This window comes from Falco cherrug, chromosome 7 (genome assembly GCF_023634085.1).
Source record: "Falco cherrug isolate bFalChe1 chromosome 7, bFalChe1.pri, whole genome shotgun sequence".
Taxonomy (NCBI): Eukaryota; Metazoa; Chordata; class Aves; order Falconiformes; family Falconidae; genus Falco; species Falco cherrug.
The window spans coordinates 455,162-469,140 of NC_073703.1; the positions used below are offsets into that span (position 1 = coordinate 455,162).

The window sequence follows — 13,979 nt, forward strand, 5'->3', positions numbered from 1 at the left end:
TCTCTCTCTTTCCCTCCTTCCCTTCCAATGAAATGAAAGGGCTGGTGGCTCTACTCCCTCTTCAATGGGGCATTAAGTCCCATCTGGTTTAAAATCAGAGGCCGTGCTGTGCTGATGGGGAGGGCCTCTGCCCCAGCTTTTATTGTGGGGCCATTGGCCCCTCTACTTGCTGGCTGTGGCTTTGAAACAGGCATTGCCCCTCCTGTCCTTGTTCCAGGTGCTGTGATGAGACAGAGCCCTTGCACCTGCTCCCTAGCTGAAACAATGCTGCTTCCTAGTTCTGGCTTTTGAAAGGGCAAGTTTTACCCCTTCCTTGAACCATGGGGTGTTGCTGCATGCTCCAGGGCCCTCCTGCCACCCCATGGTGCTCCTCTACTGGCACATCCCTAATGGGATGAGGCGGGAACTGCTTTGCTTCTTCTTTACTTGTAAAACTTACTGGTAAAGTGCAGGGTTCTGGTTGTGGGAGCTTGGACTGAGGATGAACTCCTGGGTTTGTTAATAATCTGCAGTTACGAGGCTGTGCCAGTGCCAGCACCAAATACTCTCCTGCCCTGGCTCGAGCGAGTGTGGTCAAGTGTAGAGGGCTCTGATCACCGAGTGTTCTCAGAAATACCCCCTTGAAAATGGAAAAAGTTTGATTTTTCTGGGTGCTGCCTCCTGTGCAGGTCACTGCTATTGCAAAGCTGGAGGAGCCAGGCACACTGGTTCCCCCAGCTGCCTTCCTCCCTGGGTTGGTGCTGTAGGGCAGGGCCCTGGTAGCCTGTGGGCAGCTGGCCCTTGCTGGTGCCCAGGGGTTCAAGCCTTGTGGAGCCATGCATGCTGGTGGCAGAACTGAGGGGCTGGGTCCGTGTGCAGGATCTGGGAGCAAGCGGAAGGGCACTGTGGGGCAGGACCTACTGCCCCATGGGGCCACCCTGCCACTGCCTCGGTAGCCATGGACTGATGAACATGAGTAGGCCTGTGTCTGCTCAGGCCCTCTCAGATGACTCTGAGATGGGGACCACCCTCTTCCCCCCACCCTGCCCACTGCCTCCAAAGTCTCTGGCCACAGCTTTTTGGGACAAAGGACCAGAATTTGGGAGAGCAGGAAGAAAAAGCCACCCTCACAGGTTTGTGATTGTCTCTTAAAAAGATTTATTCTCTCTCCTTGCCCAAATGTACAAAGGCAAGAAGAGTACAGTTTGTATATATATATATTTATATATATATATATATAAAAAAAACAAGGAACTTGGTAATAATGTACACTTTACAGAAGGGCAGAATGAGGAAGACTGAAATGAAACCCAACACAGTAACGCCAACAGAAACAAGCTATAAACACCAACGGATTGATGCCCTGGCCGGCCGCCTGCGGGGCCCGGTGGGCAGGGGATGGGAGGGGGCACCCCACAGGCAGGGGACCCTACGGGCAGGGGAGCTGCACTGCTGCGGGGGTGGGGTGCCAGTCTTGCAGGCAAGAACTGACAAGGAAAACCCAGAAAATGTTAAAACCTCAAACCTATTCTGCATAAACAGTTTTTTCACTTAACACCTAAAGGGAGACTCAACTGGGACCCAACTGGGAAGGCAGGGAGCAGCCCCCCTGACCCCCCCTTCAGCTACCAGCAAAGCCTGCAGTGCCACCCTGCCCAGCCCAGACACCCTCTACACCCCTGGAGCAGTGCCTGGAGCCAGGCTCTGCTGGATGAGCCAAGGCTGGAGGCAGGCACAGCTGGTGGGCAGGACACTGCTCCCTGTATGGGCCGCAGTGCTCCCCCATCACTCTGGTCCCCAGCCCTGTGGCTGTGAGTGGCTCTGTCATGGGCGTGGGCTTGGCATCACCTACCCTGTCCCCAAGGAGCGTGCTGGGCCACGTGGCCCCGTCTCCTTGTGAAGAGAATGAAGTGTGGAAGAAAAAGGAATCGGACAATAAGCACAGGCTGGGGCCATTGTGCTGCCAGCTCCCAAACCAGGGCAGAGACCAGTAAGCACCTCTTTTCCAACTGGGTAAAGTGGGATGGGGGAGGGTGGGGAACAGGGAAAGAAAACAAAACCCAAAACAACAGGTTTCAAACAATTGCTTTTTACAGTATGTACAGAGCCTGGCAGGCAGAGCATCCCAGTACAGCAGCCCCTCGGGGCTGGGTGCAACACAGACGGACACAACCGAGACCGATGGCCCCCTGTGCCCCCTGCCAGGCAGTGAAGAGGGAGCTGGGGTGGCCCAGCTGCTGCAGGGCCGAGGTAGAACATCGGCCTGGGGGGAGCCACACTGGGGCTGGGGGAGCAGAGGAACAGAAAGCCCCTGTTCACAGGTGCTGTTGAGCAGCCGGGAGCAGGGACCAGCTTGCTCCAGAGCCTGGTGGCCTGAGCCCCGAGGAGGGGACCAGCATGGCCCCCTGTGCCTCTGGCAGAGCCTGAGCATGCATGGGCCCCACTCGCACTGCCCAAAGCAGAAGATGGATGTGAAGGGGAGCTGCAGCCCTTACCCCCCCACCCAAGTGGGATGTGCTGGTCTGGGGGCTGGGGAGCACTTGCTGGGGTGGAGGGCAGAGGAAAGGCTGGGGGGCATTGAAGAGTCTCAGCTCAGAAACCAACTCGGAAGCCACAGGATGAGCTCCAGGCAGGTCTGGGCTGTGCAAGGCACTGGGGAAGGGACAGTGGCAGCCAGCTGGGTGATGGGTACAACCCCCACCTCTGTGCCCAGCTGTCCCCAGCCCTGCTGAGCCCCAGCCACCCAGGGGCAGGGGGGGTGGCACACAGATGCTGCCAGGGCAAAGAGCAGCCCCCAACTCCCCCAACCCAGTGCTCCAGCCACAGGCCACATGCTGGCTGCTCCTGCTGGCGCCGGCACGGAGCAGCAGGTGCTGTGGGGTGCAGGATCAGCCGTGGGACTGGCAGAGGGTACACCCCACATGCAGCATACCCCCATGCCACAAGGCCAACTCTGGCCAGGCTGACACCCACACCCAGGCTCAGACCAGCTGCCCCGGCCCCAACACCCGCCTTGGCTCCACATGAGCCAGCTCTTCGTTTCCTGAGACTGCAACTCCACGGCAGGCTCAGCCCCTGAGCCCCAGCGAGGAGCAGGAGGAGGTAGTGCTCCTGCTGCCCCGTCCTGTGGCACTCAGCCCCATCATGAAGCAGCAGTTCGCAGAGACATGGCAGGGTCCCAAATCCATTGAGAAACCTCAGTGCTTCTGTTTCCTCTTCATACGCACCAGGCAGGCGAGTCACCTCCATCCCGAGGCCGGTGCCCAGTACAATAAATATTTACGCAGGTACCAGCTCGCCCACTCACTGAAGGGGAGGGTATAGAGGGGGGAGTCACGTGTGTGTCCAGCGGCGGGGAGAAGACAGAATCTGCCTTGGATCACGGCAGGCACGTCAAGCAGAACAATTAACACCATTCAACTGATGTCTAAAGGAGTCTCCAGCGCTTCCCCATGTGAGCCAGTCACATGTCTTGTACAGCCCAGGCGTCCGGTGCATCACGTCCTGCCACGACCCAAGGTCAAGTCAGCTCCTGCTGCTGGCAGCCCCACAAGCCCCGGGGTGACAGGCAAACCCCAAACCCTCTACCCTCAACACCCGCCGTGCACCCCGCCTGGCCCCCTCCACCCCGACCTGGCTGCCTACAGGCAAAGCAGGGTGGCCGTGCTGGTGCCACAGGAGAGCTGCAGGAGAGCCTTACCGTTCTCACCTCCGGGGAGGTGGGTATAGGGAGGGAGCGGAGCCTTGCTGACTGGCAACAATGGCTGTGGAGGAGAGACCTGCAGGGGAGAAGTGGTGTCAGGAGCTGGCAACCTGGGCACCTAGCCATGCTGGAGGAGCTGGAAAGCACCAGATCCAGCCAAAGCAAAGCTCAGGAGAAGGGCTCACGCTGCCCACAGGTGGCTACAGCTCCTTCCAGCTCCCCCAAGCCATGCCCACGGCCCCAGCTGGGGGCTGGGCATGGGTCAGCTCTCACCTGTTGCATAGGGCAGGTTGTACTGTGCCGGCAGCAGCGAGTACCCGAGGTGGTGGTGGTGATGGTGAGTTGAGAGCAGGCGCTGAGACGGCGAGGTGCGGGGCCGGTCGGTGCTCCTCTCTCCCCCGCCAGCTCCTCCAACGCTGCTACAGCTCCCACTGCCTCCCACCACCCCACAGCCACTGCGGTCCCGCTCCTGAGATGTCTTCTCACTTATCTGGAGAGGAGAAAGCAAATGCATACTGAGGAACACTACCAGCTAGCCCAAGGTACATGGCAGCATCGGACCTATGCTGGGCACTGAAGGCTGCTCCATCGGGGTGACATTCCCCCCGCCATTGCCCAAAACCTCCCCACACCACCGCTGGGAGATGATGGGAAGGCCAGTAACCAGCCCAAAAGCAGTGGGGAGGATGCAGGTCCTGTTTGAGGGCAGCTCTTTCCTCACTGTGGCAAAGTTCCATCTCCCAGCTCAGCCCAGGAGGAGCTCATGCCCCTACACTGCCATGGGATGGAGACAGCCCCTATATCCCACCCACCAGCTCCAGGGCTGAGGACAAGTGTCACCCGGTTGCTGCAGGGCCTGAAGGAGCCCTGGTGCTTCTCTGGGCCAGCCTGCCCACAGGTTGGGCCTGTCCATCCCAAAGGGCCTGTGATGGGATTACTCCATGGCCCCGCGTCTCACACAGCAGCAGGAACAGCAAAAACCCATAGCAGGCAGAGTTGCTCCAGGCTGGTTATAGGATCCAGGGACGGTCCCGAAGCTCATGCACAGAGCTGGGCAAAGCCAGCACCTCCCTGACCCTCACCGTGGGCGATTTGCTCTTGTAGTGGCTGGCGTGCTGCTGCAGGATATCCAGCGCCTTGGACTCCGAGCTGGATTTACAGCTCACACTGGGGCTGGCTCGGGACTTGTCACTATCGTCACTCCCAGACGCCTTGCTCCCGTACGGGGAGAAGGAATAGCTGGAGGGTAGGTATGATCCTGGTGGGGAGAAAAAAAGCAGTCAGGGCATGAGGAGTCTTCAGGCAGCACTGTGGGAGCACAGAGCCCACAGCCACCCCTCCTCGGGGAGCAGGGACAGCCTGGGAAGGGATGTCCCCAAGAAGACCCCAGCTCTCTACCTGGGTAATTCTGCATCATGACGGTGGGCATGGCCCGGTAGCTGGGGTGGTTGGGGTCATATGACTGGCTGTAGGAGTAGCCGTGCATGTAGGGGATGTAGGACTGATGCTGCGTGAGGGGTGAAGACACCGGGACGTGGACACTGGGTCTGGGGTCCTTCCCCACCATGCGAGCCTCCTCGGTGGGGGTCAGTTTGCACTCGGAGCTGGTGCTCTCCTTCCCGTCCTCCTTGGATGCAGCTTCTTTGCTTCGATTTCTTTCTTCCTTCAACTTTCGGTCCCTCTCCTCTTTCCACCGCTCGTCCTCCGTCTTGATGTCCGAGTACTTTGCTGGGTACACGTAGGTCCACATCCGGGGCTCGGCTTCCTGCAAAAACCAGCCAACCATCAGAGCAGCTGCCTCCCCCCAGCCCTGCCTGTCCCAAACCCAGGCTGGATGCAGAGGAGACCAGCGAACCCAACTCCCCTTCCTCAAGCTCTCCTTGGCCCGTCCAAGGCCTCCCAGCCCCATCCTTTTGCTGACCTCAAGGACACCTCACGGAGTCCCATCACAAACAGAGGACAACACGTGTTCTCTGAGGCAACAGCCCAGCAAACTCCTGCAGCGAAGCCATGGTAAGGGGCTTCCTCCAAGAGAAAGCCTGCTGGTGGGCAGGGCCAAGGGGGCAGTAGGGGGGCATTACCTGTCTGTACCAGAGCACAGGGTCCACCTCCGCTTGCCGGCCACACTCAGAGCCAGCCTTTGTCTCGGTGGTCTCCTTCCCAAGGTGGCTGGCCTCGCTCAGCTTCACCTTGAGCCCCTCAGAGACTTGGCTGCCCGACAGCTTGGATGAGTCCTCCAGCTTGGGGATGATGACAGATTTGGCCATGTCGGGACCTCCCTGCTCCTTGGCCTTGCTAAGCCCTGACTTGACAAGGTCCGTGAGGCTCGGGGCTTTGGTTAGCGTCGGGGGCATGGGCGGCTTCTGCTTCCACTCCTCTTTGAGCGCTGCCTCCCTCTCCTTCAAGCCCAGCTCCGCCTTCTTCTCCAGCCCTCGCTGCTGCTGCTGCTCCAGGCTCTGCCGCTGCTTCTGCTGCTCCTCATACTGCTGGCGGTAGGCAGGGTTGGTGCTCAGCAGGTGAGCGTGGTAGCCCTGCTCGTTGTAGCCATAGGGGGGCACGTAGGCATACTGGTTGTAGTAGAGGGACTGCATGTACATGTTGGGGCGCTGCTGTATGACTGAGGGCTGCTGGCTAGAGCCACCAAGCTCTGCCTTCTTCTCTTCGCAGCCTTCACTCTTCACCTTCACCTCCGGGTTCTCCTGCTCCTCATCCTTCTTCAGCTTCAGGGCCTGTGTCTCAGCTGTGGCCTGGCTGCTGGGGTTCAAGGGCCCCGGGCTTGCCTGGGGGTAGCCAGGGGAATAGTAAGTTTCAAAGCCTTGGTAATAGGGAGAGTCTTTGCTCTGTGGTTGCGGGGGGAAAAGCGCTTTTTTGGTGCCTTCCTTAACCAGCTGCTCTGGATCCTTTGCCTTCACACTCTCCAGCTTGCCCTCCCCATCCTCCCCAGCATCAGAGATGTCAGAGTAGGCTGGGCTGTTGGTCTTCACTGAGCTCGCCTCTGCGCCATTCTGGGTGACAACGTGCAACGGCGTCATGGGTTGGCCTGGGTTGGTGTTCTCCAGCCTGCTGGCACCACCGATGGAGGGGCTTGGGGCATTGTCTGTGAAGCTGTAGATTTTATCTGCCTCGGCCTTGATGCTGGCGAGCCGGCTCTGGTGGGTGTCAGACGAGCCATTCAGCAGCCCCTCGCCTTTCATCCCCAGGTCACTGGATTCCCCCCGGAATGGGCTCTTGCCTTCCTCTGCTCTACAAGCTTTGCCAGGAGTCAAAGGGGTTTCTACCTCCTTGGTCTCCTTCTTTTTCTTGTCCTTCTTCTTCTTCTCCTTGGAAGGGGTGAGGGCAGGGTTGACCGCAAAGGGCTCTCCCATCACTGTAGGCTTGGGCTGGATGGGTTTGAGCTGAGGGCTGTGGGGCACGGTCTGGACCACGGTGGTGGCAAGGCCCGTGGAGGAACTGGGGCTGGCTGTGGTGAGGGTGGCTGTCTGGAAGGTGTAAATCGGCTGGGGGGGGATGGCTGGTGCAATGGGTCTGGCAGACTTCAAGCTTTTAGAGGGGATCTTCTCTGGCTTAGCACCGGATGCCTTCTTTGACTTGTCTTTATCAACGCATCGCTTCTCCAGAGAGTCAAAGCCATCGTTACTCGTCTCATCGGCCACCGAGGGACCATCCTCAGAGCCATCATTGGACAGGGCACCAGGGTCAGTGTCTCCTTCCCCACCCAGCTTCTTCTTACAGGGGACCTTGGTGCTGAACTTGCTGGACGGGGAGGGACTGTGGGGCTCCATCAAGCGCACCTTGGGGGTGGCCGAGCGAGCCGGTGAGAGTGAGCCCTTCTGAGAGACGGCAGCACCATTACAGCTCCCAACGTCCGCATGCAGGGAGGGCTCCTCGCCATACTCGCTGTCCACATCCGCCTCCAGCTTGCTGTCATCATCTGTGTGCGCGTGGGCCTGGTGGTACTTCAGGCCATTGATGTGCTTGTATTTCTTGTTACAGTTCGGGTGCGGACAGTCAATGAGGATGGGAGAAGGGCAGTTTCGGTCAAGGACAGCTGGCTCCACCTTGACTGTGGCGGGTGGCACAGCTGCCGAGCCCATCGAGTTCGTGCGGATGCGTTTGCTGCCCTTGGAGTCCTCTGAGCTGGAGTTCAGCTCCATGTCGGAGAGGGGTTTGCTCTTCCGCTTGGTGACAGACGAGGGACTGGCCTTCACGTCTTCCGCCGTGCCGCCGGGCGGCGTGCGGTGGTCTGAGGAGTTCTGGCTTCCCCGGCGCCCTTTGCTGTTGGCTCCCGCCCGTGTCTTGCTGCTGTTGCTGGTCCCTTTGCTGTCCGAGGCAGCAGCGGTCTCGCTGACAGGTGTGTTGCTGTTGGGGCGCATGCGTTTGCCCCTGCCCCGGCCATTGCGCATCTCCAGGTCACTGGTGGGAGAGTCGCAGAACCTGCCAGGAGGACAAGGAGGTTTTAATGGAGAGACAGCAGTGCCGGGCTGCGCTGTCTCCACTTTGTGGAGACCCCCTTCTTACTGTCACTATCGATCCTGCAGACTCATCCCCTCCCTGCCACTGACCAGTAAAGAGGAACCGGAGAGGTCCACTGGTAAATGCTCAACCATCTCCAGTCTCCAGGACAAGGGAGCCTGTGACCGCAAGGGCAAAGAGCCATGGGAGCAGCTTGGCTGGGCAAGGAGCAGATGCCAGCTCCCAGGGCAGCCCCACAGGCACAGGGCAGCCCATGCTGGGGGCCATGGGGGCCGTACACAGCTGGGTTTGCCCTCTGCGCCCAGGTGAAGGGGGCTGCGACAGCGCAGCCAGACCCTACTGCCCACTCACCGGGGAGGTGCCCAGTCATGCTGCGTGCAGTCCAGAAGTGTCCCCACATACGTCTTGTTCCTCCAGGTGACGTTGACCACCAGCATACCTGTAAGGTGAGGGGAGAGGGTCAGATGGGGCCAGGTGTCTCGCCCTTCCCTGGGCACCAGGGCAAAGGGGGATCCACCCCTTGAGACAGACTGGAGAAAGGGCTCAGCTCTAGGGCTGGAGGAAGGCAGGCAAGGGGTCCTGGGCTCTGGGCAAGGTGAGACCCCAGGCTCTGGACTGGAGGGGCACCAAGACAGGAGCTGGGGACCCCCAGCTCATCCCCGCTCTCTGCATGACTCTGGCTGGCATCCACCCAGCCTCTCCTTGAGCTGCTCGGTGCTCTTCCCTGTTTTCACGGCGATGCTAAAACCAGCGACCCCCAAAAGGGCAGCAGGATTTGGAGGGGCCCGAAGACCCATGTTGGCTCCACATGCTCAGGCAGAGTAGGGAAGGTGATCTCTGGGGAACGAGGCCTGGGAACTCCCCAGGGGAGATACAGACAGCCCCCAGCAAGCCTGTGGACGCCAGTGCAGAGCTGCAGACTCCTCTGCAGACAGCAGGGTTAAGACCCTGCTGTGCACAGCTGTGCACCCCTCGGCTCTCCAGGAAAGGCTGTTACTGCCACTAGATGGCAAGCTGAGCCCAGCAGCCCCACGCAGGCCACCACCCCTGGCAGGAAAACCCTACTTTGGGGGAACGATCCCGGTCCCCCCAGCTTTGCTTTGCTCCTGCACCCCCCAGGACACCCATCAGCCCTGAATCTCTGCCTGAAGAACCAGCTATGGGGCCACACCTCCTCCCATCATGGAGCAAAGGCACTGGGCCTTCAGAAAATCTGGTCGTTCCAGCTTTTTCATGCCAAATCAAGAGAAGCAGCCTGGGTCACAGCCGCACCAAGGACACGGACCCCCAGCATCTCTTCTTGGAGGTGGAGGGGTCTTTTGCAGCATTTCTCAGCTTTGTGGATATTTCCTCCCAGCCATGGGCCGCTCTGGTTACTGCTGAACTCATCTGACTGGGAAGTGGAGTCCGTTGCGCTGAGCACATCTGTCCGAGCAAGGTAAAACTCGGGCAATAGGAAAGTCATTTGCAAGGGTTGATGAGCATTGCAAGATATACAGTCACGCAGCCCCAGGAGATGGATGGAGCCGAGGGAGCCCAGAACAGCTGTGCCTGAAGCACGTTTATAAATCTCAGCCCATATCCCCTGTTGTGCTGTGCCAGCAGCCAGCTGCAGGCTTCGAGAGGGATGATATACAGAGCTGGGTCTCCCTTCAGAAAGAGAAATGAAATGCAGGTCTTCTCTTTCTCCTCCTGGAAAACGTTGGGTGCTCCAGAAGGAGCATGCCACAGGAAGACATGGTGCCAGCACACAGCCAAGACCTTCAGCTGGCTCATCCTGGTGAGCAGGAGCAGCTGGGTCCTGCCTACAGAGAAAGGTGCTGGGGACCTGCCTTGGATACAACCAGGATGTGATGCTGGAGGCAGCACAGGGTAGAAACAAGCAGCAAAACCAACTGCTGGGAGCCCACAGCCCTGTGCAGGGAGAGATCAATGGGAAAGAGGGGGATGCTGATCCCAGGCATCCCAAGGCAGGCATGCGGAAGGTGGTCTTCTACCTCTGTTCCTCCTAATGCACCTTTTTTTGACAGGCAGAAGCCTGTCCCCCCTTTCCTGAGAAGCCAGAGAAGCTGCTGGCTGCATATCCTGTGCCCCAAGCCAAACCCACCATCCCCAGGACACCTCCGTGGAGCTGCCATGGGATGCTCCCAGGAGCTGCAGAAGGATCAAGCAGCTGCTGAGAGACCAGCAGCCCTAACTCAGAGTGCAGCTCTCCCAGCCACAGGGCTCAGAGGGGCAGCTCCAGCTCCCCCCGTCCTCCCTGCTGCACAGCCAGCGCCAGTTCAATCCCCCTTTGAAGCTGGCAAAGACCATGTGTGCCACTGGAAGTTAACTGCACAAGCCACCAGCGTCTCTTGTGCATCCCAGGGCCAGCATGTGACATTAGAAAGGACATGCTGGCTTTTTGTCTTTTCCTCGCCAGCACGATCACAGGAGAGGAGTGAAAGATGGAAGGGTGAAGCGAGCCAGCACACAGCTGTCCCTCCCTTCCCTGTTGGAGCATCAGCCCTCCAACACACACCAGCCTATATTTAACCCGCTGCAACCAATCATACCAAATCCCCTCCTAATCCTCCAACAATAACCCAGGACAATTTAAACCCCAGGGATAGATCCTAAGCAGCTTTTTTCACCCGCCGTGTCCACCTCCTGCAGCTGGATGATGAGCAGACATGGGCAGGGCAAGGGCAGGCAAGGAGGAGGCAATGCCCTGTGTCCCTGAGGCTGGAGATGCTTGCGCACAAAGAGCCAGCAGCGATGCTCTTGCAGGGGAGGAATCCCACTCAGGTAACTGCGGTCCCACCTGATTTCACAGGAAGGTGACACCTTTGAAGCTCTTAAGCAATTAATACCACCCAAATCTGGGTGCAAACCGCTCAGCATCCTGGCCACCAAGTGTTCCTGTCATACCCCAGCATGAAAAATTAACGGTGGGTTGACAGTGTCAGGCTGCCATCTAGGAAGGCAACATAAAACATAATCCTGTAAAAATGGAGAGAGATGAAGGGAACAGAAGGACGCAAAAAAGCACCACCTGGTCCTTGTATGGTCCACGCATGAGTGCTCTGTAGCAGCAGAGCTGATGCTCCGTAGGTGTGCACAGCTGGTGGGGACATGGGGACAGACGAGGACAACGCTGCACAAAGCCCTCCATCCCAACGCAGCCCTGAATTAGACCAGACTAAGCCTTTCCAGTGGATAGTCCCAGCTAGGATGCTGCTCTCCCATGTTAAAATGCAGGTGGTGTCTGCTTGCAGACCAGCACCATGGGCCCCAGGAGCCGCTGTGTCAGGAGGAAATGTGCACCAGGTCCCCCTTTGTGAAGATTAAGCCCTCAAGCCTGATATCTCCCAACCCTGCTGATAAACCAGTGTGCCGGCACCTGCAGCGATCAGGGATGCTCTCAGAGTCATGCACGGCCAGTTCATCATGTGGCTCAGTATCACCCAGCCATGATCCTGCTGAGCTGTCCTCAAGCATCATGGGGACTGCTATACTGCTTGGAGAAGCATCCCCAGCCTTGAGGACAGCAAGGAGGTGTTGCCCCTGCAGTTGGAGAGGACAGCTCCCGAGAGCTCTGCTAGCTTTCACCAATTTTGGGGCGCAGGGGACCTCTGCAAGGCAATGGGAAGACAGGCGGTGGCATTTCCCACCCCAAGAAGAGGTAGTTTACCTGCAGGTCTATGAACCAGCTCAAATCTAGGGTCAGTGTAGCCACACATCCCATCTGCACCAGTGAACAGGAGCAGGGATCTATCTTGCACCAAACCTCAAGCAGCTGGAGGTGTTCTAGGTCCTTCTTCCACAAATTCCTCCTCCAGCTGCATCATCTTTGGGATGCCCTTCCTTCAATTCATTTCCTCTCCAGCGGCATCACTTGAAATGCTCCAGCTTTGCCATAAGCCCTGCTTGCATGCAGGGAGCCTGGCCTGACCTGCAGTGCCTAGACTTTAGGGCACAACGCCCAAAGGTGTTGCAGGGGCCATAATGCAACAGCTCTGGCTGCTGCTGCCAGGACAGCAGAGGACACCATGGCACAGGGGATGGCCAGCACAAGGGCCACCTCACCCAGCAAGAAGAGAGTTCACTCAGCAATTACTGTCACAGGCAAGAGAGACACGACTAGGGAAAATTAATTCCATTTACTGCCAACCAAATCAGAGTATGACAATGAGAAATAAAAACAAACACACCTACCCCATTGCTGTCCTTCCCAGGCTCAACTTCACTCCCAGTTTCTCCACCTCTGCCTCTGATCAGCACAAGGGGATGGGGAACGGGGGCTGCAGCTGGTTCACTGCACATTGTCTCTGCCACTCCATCCTCCTCAGGGGGAGGGTCCTCACACTCTGCCCCTGCCCCAGCCTGGGGTCCCTCCCATGGCAGACAGTCCTCCACGGACTTTTCCAACACGAGTCTTTCCCACAGGCTGCAGCTCTTCATGAACTGATCTGGCGTGGGTCCCTCCGTGGGGCACATCCCCCCAGGCCCCGCCGGCCCCAGCCTGGGCTCCTCCCCGCGGGACCACTGGCGCTGCCTCAGCGCTGCTGCCGGCGGGTCGCAGCCCCCTGCAGGCACCCACCTGCTCCGGCGTGGGACCCTCCCCGGGCTGTGGGTGGGGGTCTGCTCCACTGTTAACTGCCATGGGCTGAGGGCACAGCCAGCCTCTCGTGTGCTTCGCCACGGGCTGCTGGGGAATCTGCTCCAGCGCCTGGAGCCCGCCCTGCCTCCTGCACTGACCTGGGGGGCTGCAGGGCCGTCTGCTTCATTCTCACACCTCTCTCCCAGATGCTGCTGTGCAGCAATTTTTTACACCTTCTTAAATATGTTAACACAGAAGCACTACCACCGCGGCTGAGGATCTCAGCCTCAGCCAGCAGCAGGTGCATCTTGGAGCTGGCTCTGTCAGACATGGGGGCAGCTTCTGGTGTCCTCTTGGACAGAAGCCCCCCTTTACAAAACCCTCGCCACACAAACCCAATCCAGTCTCCCCGGCAGGGTCAGAGGCAGACAGGATCATTCCATTAAACCACATGGGGATGGATGCTCGGATGGTGAGTGGCTGTCCCCGGCTGTCTAATGCCCTGCTTTGCAAGGCACAGGAGGGCTATGAGAGGGGCTCCACATGCTGGAGCCTGGAAAAAGCAGCAGGGAAAACCTTCAACATGGATCACACCAAGGGACAAGGAGCCAGCAAGGGTGTGTTGGTGCATCCCAACAACCAAAGTGACAGTGGGAAGTCACACCACTTCTCACTGATCCCATGGGATCGGCATTTATTTCACCAGGACCTGCGAACACTGAGAACACTCACTGCTGTGCTCCTGCCCAAACCCAGCAATAAGTGTCCACCTTTGGTAACAGCGACAATGTGACTGTGACCAAGGACATCCTAAAATCATCCTGCAAGAGGATGGCCTGTTACCCTGTGACTCACTGGCCAGCACCCCCATGGGACTGGGGGCCACAGCTCTCTCTCCGTTGCCTGAAGCCCATCCAGAAGATACCTACAGGATTTTGGGGACCTTGGTGCCTCTCAAGGCTTGGCAGAGCAGACCACAGCACCAAGTCCCAACAGCCACCTGCAAGCAGCACAGACCTCCATCCTCATGCTCCTGGAGAGGGGAGGCAGAGGAATCTAAACCAATTTAGCTCCCAGGAAAGCGTGGCAGAGCAGCTCGCAGCTCGTGAGCCTCCTTGTAAACAAGTCCTTTAATCCAGGGCTCAGCAGCTAAAGCAGGGGCCCCAGCTGGTTATTACCTGGGGCAGCTGCAGACGCGCCTTAGGGAGATGGACGCAAGCAATAGTCCTGTCTGGAGCAGAA

The 13,979-nt window shown here is 58.6% G+C and overlaps 1 protein-coding gene across 1 annotated transcript in view; it reads right to left on the reverse strand.

The window, feature by feature from the left end:
* Positions 1 to 2,052: 2,052 nt before the first annotated feature.
* The window catches only part of ZNF609 (zinc finger protein 609), a 57,380-nt gene continuing 45,453 nt past the window's right edge, over positions 2,053 to 13,979 (reverse strand). The window contains exons 3-9 of the mRNA XM_005437483.4: positions 8,507 to 8,594; positions 5,764 to 8,116; positions 5,081 to 5,447; positions 4,765 to 4,940; positions 3,956 to 4,172; positions 3,680 to 3,758; positions 2,053 to 3,483 (exon numbers count right to left, since the gene is read on the reverse strand). Coding sequence (XP_005437540.1) covers positions 3,685 to 3,758; positions 3,956 to 4,172; positions 4,765 to 4,940; positions 5,081 to 5,447; positions 5,764 to 8,116; positions 8,507 to 8,594 — 3,275 coding nt within the window. The 3' untranslated portion in view covers positions 2,053 to 3,483; positions 3,680 to 3,684. The remainder of the gene's footprint in view (positions 3,484 to 3,679; positions 3,759 to 3,955; positions 4,173 to 4,764; positions 4,941 to 5,080; positions 5,448 to 5,763; positions 8,117 to 8,506; positions 8,595 to 13,979) is intronic.